This window comes from Tupaia chinensis, unplaced genomic scaffold (genome assembly GCF_000334495.1).
Source record: "Tupaia chinensis unplaced genomic scaffold, TupChi_1.0 Scaffold146740_1, whole genome shotgun sequence".
Lineage (NCBI taxonomy): Eukaryota > Metazoa > Chordata > Mammalia > Scandentia > Tupaiidae > Tupaia > Tupaia belangeri.
The window spans coordinates 1,168,134-1,190,603 of NW_006206595.1; the positions used below are offsets into that span (position 1 = coordinate 1,168,134).

General features: G+C 50.4%; 2 protein-coding genes across 2 annotated transcripts in view; both read left to right on the forward strand.

The window, feature by feature from the left end:
* The window catches only part of HOXC5 (homeobox C5), a 2,227-nt gene extending 925 nt beyond the window's left edge, over positions 1-1,302 (forward strand). The window contains exon 2 of the mRNA XM_006169092.1: positions 258-1,302. Within this exon, the coding sequence (XP_006169154.1) occupies positions 258-472 (215 nt within the window). The 3' untranslated portion in view covers positions 473-1,302. The remainder of the gene's footprint in view (positions 1-257) is intronic.
* A 16,290-nt stretch (positions 1,303-17,592) lies between these two features.
* Positions 17,593-21,354, forward strand: HOXC4 (homeobox C4). The gene is made up of 3 exons (XM_006169095.3): positions 17,593-18,338; positions 18,494-19,714; positions 20,212-21,354. Exons 2-3 carry the CDS (start codon positions 19,258-19,260, stop codon positions 20,565-20,567), a joined length of 813 nt encoding a protein of 270 aa, XP_006169157.1. The 5' UTR covers positions 17,593-18,338; positions 18,494-19,257; the 3' UTR covers positions 20,568-21,354.
* The last annotated feature ends 1,116 nt before the right edge of the window (positions 21,355-22,470 follow it).

The window sequence follows — 22,470 nt, forward strand, 5'->3', positions numbered from 1 at the left end:
GGGAGGGGGGTCCCCGGTGCTCGGATCTCGAGGATGCTTATTGTTCGGTCCGAGCCTGGGTCTCCCTCTTCCCCCCAACCCCCTCAGCCCCTCCGGCTGCTGAGTGAAGGCTGCGGTGGAAAGTTTCCTGCCTGGGCGGAGGCGTCTCTCTCGGGGCTGGGCTGGGCTGCCCTGGGCCGGCCCGCCTGCGGCCCGCGGGGCCTGTCTTGCAGCGCTCGCCCCCTCGCCCCTTACTGGCTTGGGGGTTTATGTTCCAGAGACGGACGGCAAGAGGTCCCGAACCAGTTACACGCGCTACCAGACTCTGGAACTCGAGAAAGAATTCCACTTTAACCGCTACCTCACTCGCCGCAGGCGCATCGAGATCGCCAACAACTTGTGTCTCAATGAGAGACAGATCAAGATCTGGTTCCAGAACCGCAGGATGAAGTGGAAGAAAGATTCTAAAATGAAAAGCAAAGAGGCTCTTTAGAGGCAGCGGGGAGGCCCGCAGCAGAGAACACCCCGAGCGAGCCGGCTTAGGTCCCTGCGCCTTTCCTTTTCGGTTTTCCTTTCTCTATATTTTGGGGCGGGAGCGGGGGCTCATAGACAAAACGTTTTCCCTTGACATCCGCATCCCCACTGACCCAGGGTTCCCGCGGGGCTGGTTGTGCTGCCCGGTTTCCCCTCAACTCAGCTCAGCTCGGCACCCGGGGCCCAGGGCAAGCTCAGCAGGGCTTCCCCAAAGGGCTGCGGTGCTGAAGGAAACGTCTGGGCCGCCTCTCGGGCTTCCAGCTCCAGCGCTGCCCTCCCGAGCTCAGGTGGGCCCTGCGCAAACCGCAGTCCCATTGCCCCGACCCTCCGGCCTCGCCCTCTCCTTTGTTCCGGGTTATGCGAGCCAGGCCGCTGAAGAATGGTGAACGAATGGTTGTGCTTGGCGGAGTCTGTCGCCAGACTCGGGGTTCTTATTTCTAGCAGCTAAACTCGATCTTCCTTTACGAATGATTTGCATATGAAAAGGAGCGACGACTTAAGGTCCTCCTAGGGCCCCCTCTGTTGCCCTATGCTCTACAAACTTCTTCCCCCCCAAAAAAACCCTGGAACTTCCTCAGCCTTTGCCCGCTGCATGCCCTCTCAGGCTCAACTCTTGGGGTTTCTGGCCACTGGATCCCAGCAAGAGGTCCTAGAGGCCCCTTGCTACCCTGTAGTCTCTACCACGACTTTCTGTCCCCTCCTGCCCCATCGCTGTTGTCCAACTATTTATTGACTCCAGGTCCTTCCTGAAACTATATTTTGTCATATCAAATAAAAACAAAGAGAGAACAGGACTAAAGATGCAGTGGCTCCTCTCTGTTTAGGGCATATATTGGGTAAAAGTGTTTAAAGGGGCTTTGAGTTGCGGGAGAAGGCCCACATCCTTTCCACCTCCCCTTTAAGACAATTTTTAGGAGATTCTAAGTTCAGTCAGTGAGAAGAATACCGTGCGCTCCTTTCCTGATCCTTGGCTCCAGGAAGGCCTCTAAGAAAAGCACAGGGCACTAAGGTCTCCTGTACTGTGGCTGTCCAAGGTGTTCAGGTCTCAGCGCCCCATTCCTGCCTTGACTGGGCGCATCTAAGGCCTCTAGACTAGCAGCAGCCCCCAATCCATGCCAGCGCTAATGTGCAGGGACCCAGTGACTTTGCCTTGCTCGGATTCAGTCCCTTTGGGCCTCTAAAGAGTTCTCCTGGGGGTTAGGTAGTCTCTGCAGGGCCTTGCTGGATGTTGTGGGAGGGCTGAGCCCTCAGTCTGGGGACACATTTGATCCCAGAAGGACTGGCCAGGGAGAGTTGGTGCTGCTTGGTAAAGAGATGCTGGGGAAGTCGGATGAGGTGTGCCTCAGTTCTCAGTGATACAGTGGGAGAGGGCAATCAGTAGTGTGTACCTGTCTGGCAGGAAATGTTCAGGATGTCTCCCTCACCTCTAGGGCCTAGGGCAATATGAGAGACCAGTGCCAGAATCAAGTCTGTTTGCCATCATTTATCCCCCAGTCTCCAGGATTCTGTGTGAAGGGGAGGTAGCCGACAGAAGGGGAGAAAGAGATCATTCAGGTGCAGCCTGAGGCTGGCCTGGCCCACATTTCTGGTCTGCTCCACTCTAGGCTCCTGAGATGGGGTGGAGGAGGAAGCACTTTACAGGAGAAACAAATGTGAGAAGGGTCCATAAAACTTTACTGCATTTCCTCTCCTGCCTCCCACAATGGGGTGATTTCCTGGAGCCAAGCCTGGGCCCCCCACACTGATGGGGTGGAGGTCTGGAGCTGGGTTGGGGGTTGCTTCAGCAGCCAAGAGTGAAAGGGAGTAGAGAGACTCTGGGGAGGGGCAGGGGGAATATTTATGATTATTAATGCTGATGCTCCTTGGATTTATTATAAGGTCTGACTTCGCTGAGTCCCACTGCCTAAGCTACCCGTCTGTCATTATTAAAAGACCCTTTTCTCACCCCATACCTAGCACGAAGGAGACCTCAACAAATGTTTATTGAGCTGCACCCCTCACTGCCATGCTTCCTTTCCCCCTGTACTCAGGCCGGGTGAGAGCACCCTAATGTCTCTTGGATTGCACACAGCAGTCAGCTCAACCCAGCACCAACTCCTTCTCCTCTGTCTCTCTCTCTGAAATAAAATGTGTAATTTTCTTCAGGGAGTTATTTTAATTTTTTCTCCATGCTGAGTAAAACTATTGGGTGAGCAGTGAAGCATAGAGAAGCACTAGCGTCTCTGATGGGTAACAGTTAACTAAGAAAGAGGCTATGGCTCCCGCACTCACTGGCTTTAGCCTCCCAGGCTGCCAAGGCCCGCGCTTCCCTCCCAGGGGGCAGGCACACTGTCCTGGGGGAGAACCACAGGCTTATGCCAGGGATGGGGGCAATGTTGGTCAGACCCCACCAGGGAGGGTACACCCGCCCCCCTGTGCACTGCCTGCCTCCTCTCAGCAGGTTTTGGGCCTTACTTTCCCTGGAGGATCTGAAGGACTGACCCACCTTGGCCAGGCTTGAGTAAGCACAGCCGCGCCTGCCTGCCTGTCTCCCCACTCCTGTCACAGTCTGCAAGGTCTGTGCCCCGGGCCCAGCCTCAGCTTTAGCAGTGTCAGCGGTGGGTGGGTGGCAGCAACAGGCCAGAGGCCTTGCATTTACTGCCTGCATGGGGTGGATAAGGCCCAGGCTTTTGCTTTCTCCCTGAGAAGAGGCTTCTGTTTAGGGTCTGGGGAAGTTCCCCCACTAGCAAGCCTCCTGGACTGATCTCCAAGTCCCAGAGTTGGCATTGCACCAGGGGAATTAGTGGAGGGCCTTCTGAGTCCCAAACGGAGACATGGAGCCTGCCTCTCCACTTTGCCCTGGAACCCACCCCCTCTGGCAGCGAGAAAGAAGGGGAAGAAGCATGACTTACCTTCCCGGGGGAGTGGGAAGAGAGGGACACGGCCCACTCTGAGCAATTAGAGGAGAGGAGGAAAAAAATAAGAGGAAAAAATTATCAACACGACCTCGAAGGCGACAGGTCCTTATGGAAATAAGTAAGTAAGTAAATAAATAAATAGGGATCCACCCTCTCTCCCCTCCCCACCTTGCAAGGGGGGTATGGGGGTGGGGCAAAGGAGCAGCACGAGGGCTTTTTAGTGTAACTGAGCATTAGAGAAATAGGCATGGCTTCTATGTGAATTTAGGAGTTTGAAACTTTTGGAGGTTATTTATGTGAATGGCCCGAAGGCAAGCCCGTGAGTGGCTCTTGGGGGACCACGTGATGTCATTAAACCAAGTTTTATGGTGTAGGGAGAGCTGACAAACCCACAATATATTTACATCATATATAATCTTAACTGTCCAGCCACGCAGCTGCTGGTGAGGTTTAATGCTAGGACAGAGGGCCTGGCAGTTAGAGGGGATTACGGCGCTGGGGATGATGGTGAGAGAGGTTACATCTTCGCAAATGAATCCCAGGCGAACGCTGTAAGTTAATTCTCTCTCTCTCTCAAACCTTTTCTCCCATTTACCTAACCCCCACCCCCAACCTTGATAGAAGGCAGTTCTCACTCATTAAGCGGAGGAGAAATAGGCCTCCCCAGGCTGGAGAGGAAGAGCAGAAGCCGCTGGGAAGGAGGAAGACAGGGGAGCTTGTCTCCGGACTCAAGCCTTTTCTAGCTTCCCCAGCCCTTACTCCATCTGGTTGCTAGTTAGCTGGGGTAGAAAGAGGCCTGGTACTACAGTATTTTGCTAGGCCTTCCAGACCCCCCTTGGTTGGGAAGAAGCCAGCAGCAGAGACATAGGTGTTCGTGTTTGTAGGACTGTGCAAACTCTAGGCACAAGCAGAAAGTGTCCCTAAGGGCCTCTGTTCCAGAAGGGGTGAGTTCAGCCCTTGGCCGGTGGCCCAGAGTTCAGGCAGGGTGGGAAGCTGGGGAGAAAGGTGGGGAAGGAGGGCTGTGTGGCTTCTGAGCCTACAGGCTGCTGCTGCCCGGACTGACAGAAACTTCTGAAGGTAGCCAGCCGAACCCAAGGGGTCCCAAAGTATGGCTTTCCCCTTTCTGTCTAGGCCTGGTGGGCAGCCTTCCCAAGCCTCTGGAGTCTGGGGTCTTAGTCTAGCTAGGGCCAGCAGGGTGTCATGCTTTCCCCTCCCTCAGGCTGTGGGGGTCTTCCTGGCATCCCTAGCCCTTGCCTCAGTTAGAAGTAGGCCCTAGGAAACCTAGAGGACCCCCTGTGAGTGGAACATCAATGTGTGTTGTCTCAGAGAACTGTGTGTGGAGGGGATGGAGCAGTGGAGATGTGTCTTTGCTGGGCTGGGGAGGTCCCCCCAATCTGCAGGAGAGAGTAACCTCTGTGGGGTGGAGGCTGGCAGGGCCCAATCTGGACATTGCATTTGGGGTAAAGCCTCAGGCTGGGCTCCCTTCAGGTTTCTAGGAGCAGCAGAAGCCTGAGAGGCACAGGTCCTCTACACCTGCCAGAGTACCCCATCCCTGTGCGACACTGGGAGCTAAGCCAGGAAAGTGACAACACCTGAACTCAGGCTCCTCTACTCTGCAGTAAACAGGGAGGGGTTTCCAAGCAGGGCTGAGAGTCTGTAGGCCCATGGAGGGGGCAACCTAGTCAGCTAGGCTGCAGGAAAGGAGAGGGGAGTAGAAGGCCTAGCCAGGTCTGCACCTTATGGAAGCTGGAAGGGGAAAAAGCTGATTTAAGGGCAAGGGGATCTGGACGCTGTGTTGGGGAGTGGTGTAGCTGGGGGATGGGAGGAAGCATGGTTCAAGGAAGACGCTGGAATCTATCAGGGAGGGATAGTCCAGGCAGGCTCTGGAAAGATGACAGAGGACAGAAGCCCAAAGTCACCAGGAGTCTGAGCTAAGCCCGATCCTGAGGAGCAAGGGTGACTCTGTTTTATGGAGGACTCTGCTGATGTCTTTCTCAGGCCCTCAGTGCCGGCAGGGAGATTCTGTTCCCTCCCCCCACCCTTTATTTCCCTAGGAAGCATTAGGATCCCAGAGGTTTCTCTCCAGCAGCCCATTTGAAAAGTCTACTTTCATTCAGGTTCTCCCTCCCTCCTATCTCACCCGTGGCCCTCTCTCTCCCCTCCCCAACAGTCTGATTTTGAGTTTCTGGAAACTTTGCGATCCAAATCCCAGGGAGATAGATGGGAGTTTCCCTTGGTCTATAACTTGACTCTTCCCTTTCCTCCGGCCTCCCCAGGGCTTAGGGAGTAAGTCCAATGGTCTTTAACCAGGAATTTAGCCAGGGCCAAAGTCCCACACCCAGGCAAGAATCCACATCCATTTCTGACTCCCTGCCAAATTTCAGTCTCCATTCCCTTCCTCTCCGGATAGAGGAGTGTGTGAGTGTGTTTCTATATTTTATAGATTTACACAGCCTCTGGGGCATTCCTCATTCCATTTAAATAACCATCTCCTCTTATGATAATAGGAGGATCCTCTTTTCTCTCAAATACTTTGTCTTGGTCAGTTTTTATGTTTTTTTTTTTTTCCTGTTTGGTCTGTCCACCTGGAAACAGGACAAACACAGAAGAGTCTTGATTTTCTCACCCCCTTTCTTTCCTGGAATTTGAGTTCTCTCTGGAGGGGGGGTGGGTGCCTAGGTCTTTAACACTAGAAGAGGTCAAGCAACCAATCAGGAATGCGCTTAGCAGGGTCACATGGTCCTCATCGACCAATCAGTAAAAAAATACTTGGGTCTCTGTCTCACCCTTCCTGTCCACTGCTTTTCTTCCCTCCTCCCTTCCCACCACCCCTTTGGCTCTTAGGTCTGCCCTATCTCAGAATCGTTTGGGAGGAGTGATACTCAGCATATTCTGGCCCTCAACCAGCTCTGAGGAGTCCTTGGCGTGTGTCCTCAGTTTTTAGCAAAGCTGTATCTTCAGTCTCAGACTGTACAGGGATCTGAAGTTGTGAAATTCAGATCCTCTGGACTATTCCCATGCTCACCAGTGTGAACACAGTTCTTTGGGCTTTATAGCTGTGTGCTCTAAACTAGGCAGGCATGGATATGAACTGCAGGCCTGAATTCAAATTCAGACCATGGTTTCTCCTTATACCCTTACCTTTAACATTTTTCTTCATTCTCTTCTGGTTTTCCTGGGGGCAGGTGTGGCGATTAGAGGAGACCCCTTTTGATTTGTCCTTCTGGAAGTACTCCAGGAGCCATTAGCTTTATTGAACTGCCTCAGGTATGCTTAGGGAAAGGAGCGAATGTGGAAATTTTGTAAAAGTTGTGTTTGGTACCCCTGGTTTGTCGAATAACTTTGAACCCGTGAGAACAATTCTGGAAAACAGAATCAGGACCCTCCTCTCCCTCTATATTAAACAGTTGATGGGTTTGCTTAGGCTACTTTTCATTCTTTTAACAAGACATGATAATTATAATAGCAGTTATAATGGACTAGGTGACGATCCTGTGTCCGGCCAATAACTATCAAAGGACACTACCACTGCAGGTGTGGGTTTCTGTGTTTGTGATGACATGGGTCAGATCAGAACAAGCAGTGGCTGAGAAACTTTCTCTGAGCAAGAACATCTGATGACACAGTGTGCATCTGACAGAAATGCTTGTGTTTCCTAAACACCAGGACAGGATCCAATCTCCTGGTGGATCCACACCCAGGCCATTTCCCCCTCAGCACCACCTTACCAATCTCTAGGGCTTTGTTTCAGGCTTAATTTTCTGGTTGGGTCCTCTCCTCTCCCTTTCTCCTCCTGAACTCTTGTTCTCTTGGAGCTAAGGGGCAGAAGTTCTGATGGGCTGTGCCACTTGGACCTGTAAGCCCTCCTCTGGGGACACTATGGGTGCTGGAGAGGGAGAGAGCCCAGGCTGAGCTGGACTTTGTCATTGCCACTAATTTGTTTTGGGGATGGGACTAGTTTGGGAATGTTGCCACAGGTCTGGTAAGAAGGCTTAGGATGAGAAGCCAGAAAGAGGGCAACTTTTCTCAATATCCTGAGCCCCCACTTCCCAAGTCACCTTCAACCACACTGCTCCATTTGCCTCTCCCATGAGTTAAAATTAAAGCACACACACTCATTTTTCCTAGTGGATGGTGTGGTAGCCTTGCCTGAGACCAAGTCTTAGCTCCAGTGTGGATTTCTCTCACGTGGGTTACGGGATCCCACAAAGGGTGGGGAAAAAAAAAAAAAAAAGGTGGGATTGACTCTGTCCATATGGGCACCGAGAAAAGAGATTTCCCCAGTGTCTCAATCTCTCCTAATATCCAAGTAAACTTTCTCTGTCTCTTTGACTAGTCCTCTCTGTCTGTAACTGCTTTGGGTTGAGTTTCTGGGAGGGGACTGCTGAAACATCATTGCTCTGGGCTTTAACTCTGTATTTTGCTGGGCAGTCAAGCACACCACTCTGAGCCTTCTGCTCAGTGAGGCTAGTACCCCTGAAGCTCTTTGAAGTGGAAAAGAAAGAAAATCTAGAATCAGGACATTAAGGTAGGGCTTGTTGAGTTAGAGATTCAATTTACAAAGAGTAGGCTGTTAGAGGACCAAGAAAATCACATCTTTTCCCACCCCACCCTCCTTTTATTAGGTCTATGTAACCCATAGTGGTGCATCTGTTCTGATAATATCACCCTTGGCTGCTTCCATGAGGCCCTGGGAACCCATGGAGTCTCTGGGCAGGGTCTGGGCTGAAGAACTGAGGTGACAGAGATCTCTTTGTCCCTGAGCCTTACAGAACCCTGAAATTCCTCTTTCTCTCTCCCAGTCCTAAGGTTCATTGAGGGGCAAAGGGGGAACACAGGTCACTACAGGACCTAGGAAAGTTGAATTATGTTATCCAGGATTTAGTTCAGTGTCTGCTGAACAGAAAGCTACATTAAGAGGTTGGACTGAAGACTGAGCATGCTGGGGAAACAGAGCAAGGCGAAGGCTACTTTTCTACACCTGTGCACATGTACAGAGGAAGTTCTGCCATGATCTGCAATCCCATTTGGACTGTGAGGAATTGTGGGCTCAGTGACCTGGGATCCTTTCAGTTCTTCACCACAGGCCTGTGGGGGTGGGTGGGGAAGGCTGGGTTCTGCCTTCTAAAGATCCTTAGTTCTCCCAGCCCCTAGACCTTAACACTAGAATACCTGGGCATGCAGAAGTATATGTATGGGCCCAAGGGTGGCATGATGAGGTCAGAAGTTTGGGCCAGACAGAAAACCAACCTGGAATCAAGATTCTGCTTCTTCCCTCCTACCCGATTCTTCCTATCAGCCCAGCTTAGAAGCCATTTGTCTTCCCCACCCCACCCCCCACCCTACTCCCATCCCTGAAGCCCTGGGCAACTGTTGGGTTTCCTTCCTTAGGCCTTGCTGGAGAAATCAAACCCTAGAGCAGCCCCAGTGGATGGTGGCAACCAGACCCTTGGTTGCTTTCAGTGTCCTATTGGCCCTGATGGGCTTATAGGGAGTTGGAGGATCATAGGGGACTAGGAGGCCAGAAACTTATTGATTAAATCTCCCTTTTATGCTGTTCCAGGCTCAAACATCAAATCCTGTAAGCCTACTTCTTTTTTTAGACACTGGAGAAATATTTTGTCTAATAAATACTTCTTTAAAGAATCTACCTCCTGACTGGAAAACTCAGTGTGTGTGTGTGTGTGTGTGTGTGTGTGTGTGAAGGGAATGAAGGTTAGGTCTCTCATTTTAGATTGTGTCTCTCCTCCTTCCCTGCGTGGAGGATGGGGTGTGGGCTGAGGTTTTATTGAGGGTGCTTTTCCTGTTGGGAGTAGGGTCCGGTCATAAATGCCTAGAGGAGGCTGTTTAGGAGGCTGTTTAGATCAAGTGACTTCTCAGGAAGTAGCTTCTGAAGTTTTGCTTTGTAAATCACTCTCCGCTCCCTCCACCCCAATCTGGCCAGCTAGATTGGATTGCATTTCCCCAGGCCCACCTGAGGCCTCTTTTGGCCTCCCTTCTTCAGTAAACCAAAGGAGAAAAACAAAAGCACATCCAGAGCCCCAAAAGTCCTTTGCCTCCAATATTTTTTTAAAAGGGCTTAGTGGGTGATTTTTCACCCTGAAAGTTCAGATAAAAAATTGTGCAACCTTTTGTTTCCTTTTGCACACACAGATCCTATTCCTTTAACCTGTCAATCACAAAAGAAGTAGTATGTAAGGCAAACAGCTTCTGAGCCTGGCAGTAGATACCAGGAGTCCTAGGGACTCTCCTCTCTTCCCGGGATGCTATCTCCCTGTGATCCTTCTCCCAAACCCCAAAATCCTTCTTAATAAGATGTGACTCCAGGTGCATAATAAAGAGAGCTCTTGTGAGCCAGGAAAGACAGGAGACGGGAAAGAGGCAAAGAGAGACCTCATCTAGTACTCCACCAATGAAAGAAACTCTGCAGTCTTTGGCTGGGTTTTATGTAATTAAGATGGGTGCAGAGGTGTGTGTGAAAGCTCACAGCTGGCTGGCTTCTCTCCATACCAAGCTGTCTCCAAACAAAATTATATCTTACCTAAATAGCTCCATTTTGTTATGATAATGAACCTTCCCCTCCTAAAATCACCCTAACACCACCACCATCCCCACCCTCTGGATATCTCCCCTGTGCTTTGGGCTAGGGAGTTGAAAAAAAGAAGTTTGAATTACTTCAGATCAGGATGCTTTCGGGGCAAGCATCAGAGCTTATATCCACTGCCAGTGAAATGACCCTATATGCTGGAAATGAGGTCATAAATTATATGAGTTCCTGGGCCCTCTTTGTACTTCCACAGTTTTTATTTTGTGTTCATCCGTTTCCCAGAGAAGTCTAGGTTGGGACACCTCAAACCCACAAACACCACAGAATCCTCCCCATTCCTGGGACTCCCTGCAATTACTCTATACAGATCTGAGAACTATGGCTGCATTCTAGAAAAAGTATTTATAGATCGTTCTATGCCTATATCAGGATGTATGTTTCACACCTCTCTCTGCTGCACATTTAAATGCAGATTTATAGATCTTTAGATTTATAGATCCATAGTGAACATAACAGCCCTCTGTCAAATTCCTGCGTGCACATTCCCAATCTTTCTATAGTGGTTGGATGTATATGCTGGGATGTATTGGTACAGCTTTCTCCAAACATTTAAATGAATATTTGTGGGGTTTTTCCCCCCCTTGGTTGGAAAGAACTATGTGTGTGTTGCTCAATCTCTATTTTTTGAAAAATTTCTCCAAATTTATTCAAGAGTCCTAAGCCATAAAATAGCTATATATTGAACCTACATATTTGGAGCTCTTTCTAGTTTTTGCAGTTTTGCTGCAAACTTAAATATTTGAACATATTTCAGAGATGGCTTCATGATGCATGTATCTATGTGTAGGGGCATAGATCTCCATCTAGAAGGGCATAAACTTACTGTATCTCTGTCTCGTTCTATCTCTCTCTGTGATCTATAAAGATATCGGGTGAGTGGGGGAGGGAAACAAATATCTTTTGGGTGTTTTGTTTGTTAAACCAAGTGATTTTGTTGCTGTCTCCAAGGCTGTTTCTCAGTATAGTCCAACTGAGTTATCTGTCCTCGGAAAACCCCCTCTAGGATCACAGCCTCCCTCCAGACGGCTCTGTGACCTGAGATCCCAGGGCAGGCGCCCCATCCCGTAGTACCTCCCAAGGAAGCCACTGAAGAGGAAAAGGATAGAAGAAAGGTAGTGTCCTCCTGCTCTCTGCTCCCAGGGCCAGAGGCTGACCAGAGGCAGATCAGAGGCAGAGTAGGTCCTCCCCACCCCCAACTGGGTCTTCGGAAATGTGGGGAACACGGTGTTCAAGACCCCAGTTATTTTTCAGGGTACCTAAATGATGCCAGGATCACTGCCCAACCCATAGGTGCCCCCTCCCCAGTGGGTCTTGGTGCCCAGGGCCCAATTAAGTGGGCCGCCTGGCTCCCAGCAGCCGAGCTCTTATCGGCCGCGATTGATGCCTCGGCGGCTCCTGTATATCATTTCCAAGATTTTTTCTGTCCAACTCCTCGGCTCCTTTGGCTTCCGCGGCTTTGACTAATGATTGCTACAGATGCCAACGTCTCCAGAATCCTAATAGCCAGGCAGGCGAACTCTTATTTACTGGGCAACATTGCTGTGGGGGGCGGGGGGTAGGACAGGAATTGGGGTGTTGTAAGTTGAGGGACAAGAAGGTTGTGATCAACTCGAGTTTCCCTGAACTTCTTACCCGGTGCGAAAGCCATTCCCAACCTCCTCCTCTCTCTGAGGGAAAAATATATATAAATAATCACAAAATACTGTTAATAGTAAGTCATTGCCGCCTCGTTAGAAAGAACCAAAGAATGAACAGGCCGTGGGAGAATAGGCAGAGAGAGGTTTATTAGTTGTAAATAAAGGAGAGCTTCAGCGAGGAGCCAGCAGTTTCGGGAGGAAAAGGAGTTTCTCCTTCCGGAGGAGAGAAAAGAAAAGGGGTCAGCCAGGGCTGGAGAAGGGGCTCCCTTTCTTTCTTTATACTCGTCCTCTCCCCACTCAAAGCGGACTCTTCTCATAAGTTAAAAATGCCTCCCCTCTTTCTCTTCCTTCCCCTCACCTTCAATCCCTCCGGTGGAGGGGGCTGAGCGGCGTGTTCCCAGACGCAAGTACCGGCGGCCACCCCCAGACTGCTGCCGATGCCTACTGGGGCCGGGGTCTGGGGCCGGGGAGCGAACATCAGATCCAATCGCCCTACTGTGGGGTAGGGACCAGGGCCAGGACGCCAGCCCTGCGGTCCCACTCGCGCTCAGTAGCTAAAGTTGTGGCCGGATTTGCTCCTGCTGGCGCTTCCCGCCGCCAGCGCGGGGCCCAGGTGTTTGGGGCAGGAGCTCCGGCTCCCCGGGAGCCGGGAGCCCGCGCCGCGCTGCGGGAGCCTCGGTCCAGACCTAACACGCACCTCCCTGCGGGGAGAAGCGCAGACACTCGCAGAGCCCAGCTCTGAGGCCCGGCCTGGAGGCGTGGAGATAACCCAAAGAGGGAACGTTTTTCTATAAGAGAATAATGGAGCACAAAACCTTTGAGATCAGGGAATGGGCTGGGTCAGTCTGAGCCCCGGGTTGTGGGGCGCTGCAGACCTGGGCCCTCCGAATGCCGTGGGAGGACCATTTCGTTGGAGTGTAGGGCGAGGCCGCAGCCGGGACTCCGACCGAGGCCGCGAGAGGCGCACCAGCCGGAGGGGCAGTCTCTAAATTACAGCCCGTCAGGAGGACTCGGAAACACAAAAAGGGAGTCGAAAGATTTAAACAGTCGGAGGCAGAGGCATCCCGAGGCGGCCAAAGAGAAAATCAATCACGTAATTAAAATGGGGTGGGGGGCGAAGCCCGGGGCTGGGGGTCCCAGGGTCCGAGGAGGCTGCTAAGGTGCGGGCCACAGCCGGCAAGAGGCTTGGGGATGTGGCTTGCCGGCCGCGCCCGGAGCGCGCCGAGGGGCTGCGAGGAAGTTTGTAACAGATCGCTATGGATTCCCGCTTGTCTGGGAAGAGCAGACCGTGTACCCTCTACCAGGCCGGATCCTGAAGACGCCGATGGCCCCTTCTCCGGCTTCCCTATTTTCTTGGGGTTGAGACGCCAGTTGCAGTTGAAGGCTGCTCCCCAGATCCCAGTGGTGCCACGGATTTGCCGAGGCAAGTTTGAGAACTCAGGTGGCATCAAGATGCTGCCCCTGGGTTTGAAGGGATGGAGGGAGGTGGCACCCCATTTCAGGCACTTACATATTTCCCTGAGCCTTGATTTCCCCAACCCAGGACTCAGGGATTGCTTTTGGAAGGACTCCAATCTATGAGCAGAGGCTTGGAAGGGGGGGGCCAAGCCGGTTGGCTTATTGAAGGGGGAACTTGGGGCTAAGCAAACTGGACTCCTTTGGGCAGGGAAGAAGGAACAATGCCTGCAAGAAGAGAGAATAAGGCACCAAGCCGGTTGGCTTATTGAAGGGGGAACTTGGGGCTAAGCAAACTGGACTCCTTTGGGCAGGGAAGAAGGAACAATGCCTGCAAGAAGAGAGAATAAGGCACAAGGGAGCTCTGTTTGTGTAGAAAAAAAAATGTTCTTGTTATTATTAAGGTTAATAATGGTAATGATCTGATGTGGCTGGGTCAGTCTGAGGAGACCGCGTTACTTGGGTCCTTTCTCACAGGTTTCTCTGGAGGAGCCAAGGGTTCCCCAACTTGGCTGTAGTTGGGAGAGCATAAAATAAACACCTTCCCTTCTTCTGCCCCAATTGGTGAGAATTCCAGAAAAAGGAGACTCACAAAGTCACCATCACCCCCATCATTTTCCTCTGTGCTCTCTTCTGTTTACTAAAACGCACCATCTTCAGGCATTGAGCTTTCCCCTAGCACCCTTCCTGTGAAGAAGCAGAGTTCATTTGGCAATAGTTCCGGGCCAAGACCCTATGAAAGCTGACCTAGAGGGAACCCAGGCTTCCCTCGCATACTCATGGATGGCATGTCCCCTCTATCCCTAGCCTTCCCCACTCTCTGCCTTCCTGGGATGTGGGTACCAGATGCCCTGAGTCTCTGGCAGCTGAGAGGCCAAGAACAGCCTAAGGCACCTTGAGATGCCCTCAAAAGCCCCCCAAAGAGTCACCAGTTTATCATTACCTTAATTCTAGGACCAGGGAGCCCTTCATAAACTAACCTAAGGCCAGCCTAATTTTTGAGATATTTTCAAGCCACATTTAGGCTCCTTTAAAAGTAAAAGTCCTCTCCATCAACAAGAAAGTTCAGATTACAAACCTCCAGCAGGGCAAGCTTCCTGCATCCACGTGTCAGAATTTTCAACAACAACAACAACAACAATATTTACAGTAAGAATTAAAGCTTACATCAAAGGGAGAAAGGGACACCCCAACCCAAGTTTTAAAGGAGACGTGTAGCAGCCTCTGATAGGAGTGGGGGTCAACGAGGCTGTGATGAGCAAAAAAGGGGTGGGAGACCCAACCTCTAACTAACAATTTCTCTAGCATAAAAATGAAACATCAAATTCGTTAGCCCAGGGCCTTCATTTTTCCCCTTCCACATTATAACTAGTTATTGAACTCGCTGGAAGATCTAAAGGCCATTTGCGAAGAGACAAATTTCAATGGAGTTTCCCCATCAATAACCCCATGGCAGTGACCTATTGGAACAAGTCAAACACCCGAGGTGAAATGCAGGTCACTCTGTCTAACCAATATTAAAATGCGGCCACTTTTTAAAAAGCCACTTTAAACGAGATTTGAGGAAAATTGAATTCCAAGGAAGGCAAGTCAAGGCGGGGGGAATCCAGAGAGGACCTTGCCTATGGTCTCCGAATAAACAAGAGAAATTCATCTTTAATATTTTAAAGGGGGTCAAATTAACATTCCATGATTGCTTTTTTTTTTTTTTGAGACTATAAGCGATTCCAGGAGGAAAAAAAAAGGTTGAGTATTTTCTGGTGACACGTCTGGGTTATTAAAATCATTTTAGACCAATTCATTACTTTTACTGACAAGAGATTTAAGAAAAAATCAATTAAGTATTTGCATATTCTTTTGCATACATTAGTCCTGCTGGCTGGCATTAGAAAAGGACAAAAATACACATATATTCACACCAACACACATACACACACAAAAGAAAAAAAAAGGAATATGAGTCTTGCTTTAGTTTGGGGGTTTCAAGTTGCCTGGAGGAAAAAAAAATCAAAATGAAATGAATTGCCTGATTGCATACCATCTAAAAGTCCATTTATTTGAGAGAAAGAAAAAAGACATTGTCATTTTTTAATCCCTAAAACAGCAACAAAACACAAAACAGATACACACATACATACACACACACACACACACACACACACCCAAGTCCTGCACTTGGAAAAGTGGGGTTAGGAATGACCCTTATTTTCCTTCTCTTTACCCTCCAAATCCTGACTTGGTTTTCCTATTTATTTTTCTCCCTCACAAAACCCAGAGAGTGTGAGAGGTGTGATTTTTAATGCAGCACAGAATCTGTGGAGCCGCTGAGGTCTCAGCCAGCAGCTTGTTACCGGGGAGGGGAGGAATATGGGTTATCCAACGGTCAGTATGGTAATCTGGGCACAATAAGGCCTCACACACAATGGACACATATTTTTCTTCAGCGGTGTCAGAAGGGAAGCGCTTTGTACTGAAACATGTTTCCGAAAGAGAAACCAGACCGAGATTTAGAAAGGAGGTGGGGTGGGGGTGGCATGCAGAGAGTGTTTCCACACTGGCAAAAGGTGGTCAGCAAAAATAAAAAATAAATTTGGGGCAGAGCGATGTGGAGGGCAGAGTGGAGGTGGAAGTCCTTGCGCTGGCAAGGCGGGAGGTGGGAGGGCAAAGCACAAAGGAAGACAGGACCAGATACAAGGACTCATCACTGGGAGAGCTGCTTTAGCACCCCCTTACCCATCCCAATTAAGCCATTGCTAAGTGCAGGAGCCTTCCGAAAGGATTTTCTTCTAATGCTTGCAATAATACCTAGGTGAAAATGTTTGTATGTATGTGTGTCGAGGTAGACTACTCAAGTGATAAGTGACTTCCCTCCCATATGAGCCCAAAGAGAGTTTTCTCTTTTTTCCTTTTTTTTTTTTTTTTTTTTGGTGAGTGATGAAGATGAGTGTAGGCCCATATGGGGTAATCTCCTAGATTTTACTTTCTCGATATGCATGTTGAATTAGCTGTGCAAACCTGCAATGAGAACCCCATGTATTTATGGTTGCATAAGGAGACATTTAATATATTAATAAATATGAATAGCATGAACGCATATATATTTGTTAACCATAATAACCAAAGACAGACTTGACACTCAGTTGGAGGCATCTGAACCCTCTGTGTCTATTCTGTCCACTCCTACTGGCCCAAAAAGGGTCTCCTTGACCCACCAGCAGGAGCTCAGAAACCTCTGGGGGGTTGTGCACCAGAGGCCCTCTTGGGAAGGATTCCCTAGAAAGTCTGGGAGGATGAAGATAGTAGAAAAAAAGGGTTGAAGTGGGGACAGAGCTGGTAGAAAGTATGTGTAAGGGTTGGAAGGGGGTGGGGGGAGCCAGGCTGAAAGCTCAGGTTTCCAAGTGGGAAACAGAATAGTCCCAGCTGGGATGGGTGGGGCAGCCATTTCCAGGTGTAGGCCTAAAGAGAGGTTGAGGTAGGGCCAGGAGGCTTTCCCTCCCCAGATCAACCCTCCCCCACCCTGCCAGAGCTTTCCGGAGCTTCGAACCTCCTCATGGGGCAGTCTCAGGCTATAGCTAAGACTTCTGTAGTTCAGGGTCCAGGGTCGGGTTTCCCTTTGCCCTCTTGCAGCAACTTATAATTAACCCATCCCACCACTAATAATTACAAAAATAAACAAAATGCTCACACAATGCCAATCACTACTAACCAAGCACAAGCATTCCCCATTCTCTTAGTCTCAAGCTCCTCTTCCAACCAAGCTAATTAGCCCTCACAAGCAGAGGGTCCCAGACAGGAATTGGCAAGGATTCTCATGCAACTTGGGAGATTTTGAAATCTCCCCTTCGAGATGGCGGCCCTCTATGGAACTCCTGTCCCCTCACTAACGCCTTCTAAAAGAAAAGATATTTAGGAATCTCCCCAAGTACCAGCTCCCGCTTAGTTAGGCACTGACCCTGGGGGGCCTGTGATGGACTTGGGGGCCTAAGCCTTGGAGGAGGGAGGTGGGAGGGGTCCAGGTGGGGCAGTGACTCCTTTGGGCTTGTCCTTGGCCCAGCTTCCCTCTCTTTCCAGCCCACAGGGAGAGCCCTAATTTGGAAGTGGGGACGCTCTCCTCCACCCAAAGGTTGATGAGAGAAGGGTTGGGAATCTCCTGCCTTCAGTCTCCCTCTCAGGAGGCTGGCTTTATTTTTCTCCTTTTCCCCTCCTCATTCCCTTAATTGCAGATGTTCTAATTAAACCCTCAAATAGTTGTTATGCCGTTTTAAAAGGTACTTATTCAAGTGTCAACCAGGCTGGGCTGGGAGGAGGCAGCGTAGGGCGGCGAATTAAAGGTAGATTGACTAATCACGGCGGCGATCATAATAATAAAATCAGAGGGAAAAAAATCACATTACGACTTTTCGTGGAAAGGAGGGAGCAGGCAGCCAGCGGCCGCCAGCCCTGCGCCGCCGCCCCAACGAGCGCGGGCGGTTCCGCCGACACAAAGAGTGCGGGCGATTCCGCGAGACTGATTTATGACGTTTTACAGCCCTATAAAAGCTGTAGCGACGAGGCAAGCGCTCCTACCACCGCTGGCAGATTTAGTCTAATAAATAAAACATAAACAGTTAACTTTATGTGTCACTTTTATTGTTATCAAGTAAAATATAGCTGAGCCCCGGCAAGCTATGATTTTAAACTATAATTGTTATCAAGTACAACAAGGGGACCCGGCTCCCTCCCTGGGCTCTCCCCTCTGCTACCCCCCCAACTCTGAGTTATGGATGATCAGTTAATTGGAATTGGTGGCATGACGTGGCCACCCCTAGCTGAGGGAGGGTGGGAAAGCATCCCTTTCTTGCCCCCTCCCTCCTCCTTGGTCCTGCATCTCCCCATCAGAGCATTCCTGTGGTGCGTGGCAGAGAGAGGGGAAAGGGTGGGGATGAACTGGGTACCCCCAAGGCAGGCTTTGCCTTCTCAGCATGGTGAGCCCACCCCTTGGTTTTTGGAAAGCAGCCTGGAGCTGGCTCTTGGGAATTCGTGTTTACATGTAAACACACGTGTTACATGGATACAGTCCCTGGCCCAACACAAGCAGGCTTTACTCACACAGGCCTCCTCTTAGCTAGGTCTGCTTGCTGTGAGGATGGAGAAGGAACTCCCAGGGCCTTACTGGACACCATCAGAGGGCACTGACATCTGGCAGAAAGCTCTCCTCCTTGCCCCAGCTCCTCAGGAGCGGCCTTGGAGGTAGTTGTCAGAACACAGCAGACATGGAGAGCGGGAACAGAAGCCAGCAGTAGAAGAGCTTGCTCTGGGGCTGGGGCAGGGAGGGTCAGTGGGTAGTAGGGGAGGGCAAGGCTTCTGAACTCTGCTTTTGCCAACCACTTCCTGTCTCTCTTCAGCCGGGGCTCAACCCCCAGACTTCCAGACATGACGTCAGAATCATTTGCATCCCGCTGCCTCTACCTGCCTGGTCCAGCTGGGACCCTGCCTGGCCGGCCCCTTGGCCAGAGGGTTGGGTGAGTGAACATGAGGAAGGGGAGGCTGGACTCAAGGTATCCTTGGATGGAGGGCACCCCAGGATCTCAGCCTCTTCTGCTCAGCCTGGGCCCCTCCCCATCCAACCTCTACTCCAGTCCTCCTTCAACTTCCTCTTCCTGCGAAAGAGGGGCGCTGCCCGGTGGTGACCTACACAGAGACACGATCGCCATGAAGGGGACCTCTGGAAATGCACAGGAGCCGAGGCCCACGGGCCCGCTGGAGGCCCAAGGGGAGACCCTGGGCGGAGGCTGAATCACCACCTCCTGACAACCCCCCAATGCCCAGGCTTTGGAGGGCAGCTTCCCCTCTCTTTTTGCAGGGGAGGGTTGTCAGTCTGGCGGGGTGTGCACTCGAGGCACCCCAGCCCCTGCCAGCTAACCCCAGATCACCCCCCCACACCAGCACCAGCACCAGCACCAGCACCACCACCACCACACACAAAAAAAATTGGATACATTTTGAATAAAGCGATTCGGTTCCTTATCCGGGGACTGGGTTGCTCCGTGTGATTGGCCGGCGGAGTCACATGGTGAAAGTAACTTTACAGGGTCGCTAGCTAGTAGGAGGGCTTTATGGAGCAGAAAAACGACAAAGCGAGAAAAATTATTTTCCACTCCAGAAATTAATGATCATGAGCTCGTATTTGATGGACTCTAACTACATCGATCCGAAATTTCCTCCATGCGAAGAATATTCGCAAAATAGCTACATCCCTGAACACAGTCCGGAATATTACGGCCGGACCAGGGAATCGGGATTCCAGCATCACCACCAGGAGCTGTACCCACCACCGCCTCCGCGCCCTAGCTACCCTGAGCGCCAGTATAGCTGCACCAGTCTCCAGGGGCCGGGCAATTCGCGAGGCCACGGGCCGGCCCAGGCCAGCCACCACCACCCCGAGAAATCGCAGCCGCTCTGCGAGCCGGCGCCTCTCTCAGGCGCCCCCGCCTCCCCGGCCCCCGCCCCCCCCCCGCCCCCACCCCCCCCAGCCTGCAGCCAGCCAGCCCCCGACCATCCCTCCAGCGCCGCCAGCAAGCAACCCATAGTCTACCCATGGATGAAAAAAATTCACGTTAGCACGGGTAGGCAACTTTGCTTTTTGCTCCCCCCTCCCTCCCCTCTTCCCCAGCGGCCCCCACCCTCCCTGGCCCCCTCCGGCCCCCGTCCTCCTTTCTCTCCTTCCCCCTCTCTCTCCAGGAGCGACTCTGGGTTAGCACAATTGAACTGGATTTACGAGCGAGAATGGGTAATTACATCCCCCATAAATTTTATGGCTTAGCTACTCTGGGCAGTCCGAGCCATGTGCTACGATCTGTTATGTATGTGTGAAAACTATGCTCGCTTTCTAAGGGCGCATAAATAATTCAGTGTCGTTACAATGAGGATTCCCCTCTTATTACACTACAAAGTCTCCAGCTTCCTTCTTCAACTTCTTTATAACCCATTTAGCTTGATGACTTTATTTCCACCACTCCCTCCTCCTGTTCCTCAGAGCTGAGGATGGGGTGAGGGTGGGGGGCGGGGAGCCTGCTGCCTCTGAACCCCACTATTTGCTTTTCCCATCCCCCTCCCCCCCCAGTGAACCCCAATTATAACGGAGGGGAACCCAAGCGCTCGAGGACAGCCTACACCCGGCAGCAAGTCCTGGAATTAGAGAAAGAGTTTCATTACAACCGCTACCTGACCCGAAGGAGAAGGATCGAGATCGCCCACTCGCTGTGCCTCTCTGAGAGGCAGATCAAAATCTGGTTCCAAAACCGTCGCATGAAATGGAAGAAGGACCACCGACTCCCCAACACCAAAGTAAGGTCAGCGCCCCCGGCCGGCGCTGCGCCCAGCACCCTCTCGGCAGCCACCCCGGGCACTTCTGAAGACCACTCCCAGAGCGCCACGCCGCCGGAGCAGCAACGGGCAGAGGACATTACCAGGTTATAAAACATAACTCACACCCCTGCCCCCACCCCACGCCCTCACCCTCCCCTCACACACAAATTGACTCTTATTTATAGAATTTAATATATATATATATATTTTGGTTCTTTTCTCTCTTCTACCCACCTTGTCCCTTGTCAATTCCAAACAGACACAACAGATAAACAAACAAGCCCCCTGCCCTTCTCTCCACTGTTAAGGACCGTTTTAAGCATGTGATGTTGTCTTAGCATGGTACCTGCTGGTTTTTTTTTTTTAAAGGCCATGGGGGGGGTTATTTATTTTTTAAGAAAAAAAAGCTGCAAAAAATATATATTGCAAGGTGCGATGGTCTGGTTTGGGTGAATTTCAGGGGAAATGAGGAAAAGGAAAAAGGAAAAACAGATTTTAAGCCAGTTCTCCTCCTTCTTCTCCTCCTCCTCCTTTCCCCCCCTCTTTCCTTAGGCCTTTTGCATTGAAAATACACCAGGGGAGGTTAGTGAGGGGGAAGTCATTTTAAGGAGAACAAAGCTATGAAGTTCTTTTGTATTATTGTGGGGGGGTGGGAGAAGGGGGGAAGAAGGCAGACAAAGCTAAATGCATCTGGAGAGCCTCTCAGAGCTGTTCAGTTTGAGGAGCCAAAAGAAAAATCAAAATGAACTTTCAGTTCAGAGAGGCAGTCTATAGGTAGAATCTCTCCCCACCCCCATCGTGGTTATTGTGTTTTTGGACTGGATTTACTTGATTATTGTAAAACTTGCAATAAAGAATTTTAGTGTCGATGTGAAATGCCCAGTGATCAATAATAAACCAGTGGATGTGAATTAGTTTTACGTCAATGTCTGATGGTTTCTTTTTATCCCCTCCTCCTTCTGGCCTGATAACATCCCACCTTCTGTATAGTTACCTTAAGTTTACTCTAAGCAAACACACAAATTGTAACTCTCAACTCCAGTTTTCCAGTGTCCTTAGAAGATTCAGCAAGGGGATTGGGGTAGGGATCTTCCAAAGAAGAGATGTGGACATTCCTGCCGATTTTTCCTCTACCCTTCCCTCCAAGTCTTGAGAGGGGTGAGACTCCCCTGGGGTACTTACAGTGAAGCTGAGAAGGGCCCTCTTACTTTTCTACAGTGAGACAGTCCCTTCTTTATGTCTCTCTCCTTTCTCCCTTCTCTCTGCTAAGTAGGACTGTCTAATTTGCAGACAAGAAGGCAAGTTTAGGGAGTGGGAAGGGAGAGAGTTTTTATCTATCAGGGCTCTTTGAGAATGAGGAATACAAGAATGTCCCCTCAATATTCCAGTTCTTCTTAAGAGAAGAAAGGTTTTGAGCTGGTGATTCTGAAGCAGCAAAGTGACCTGTCAGGAAGCCTTCTCTGTTTGTTTAGACTTGGAAAAAAGGGTGAAGTGGAGGCCAGAGGCCTGGCAGGCCCCTTTGCATGGATAGGCCTCAAAGGCTAATGCCTGGAGATAATGAAGAACTTTTATGTTTTTCTGTAACTTTTATCATGGACCTGCCAGGTGTTGAGAAGAGACTCTGAGAGAGAAAAGAGTCACTCCCTCTTCCTACAGTCTCCCAGGTCCTGGCAGAGCTTGGGGGTAGTCAGAACAAGGCTCTCTTGGCTGTAAACTATAAAATAAATATGCACATAACATAAATTTATTTTCTTGGGACCAAGAGAGGAAACAAACAAAAAAATTGTCCTGATTTACCCATTTGGATCCTAAGGCCTGCTCAGTTTTTTGCTTTCTTGTTGGGAGGTGGAGGTAGGGCAGTTGGTGATCTATTTCTTGGGCAATTTATCCAAATTTCAGGATGAAGGGCAAGAGAAGTAAAAGAGAGAGGGAGAAGAGATTTGAGGTGTGTAGGGAAGCCAGGATTGCCCTTTCCTCTGTTCCCAAATTCAAGAAAGAAAGGCGGCGGTGGGAC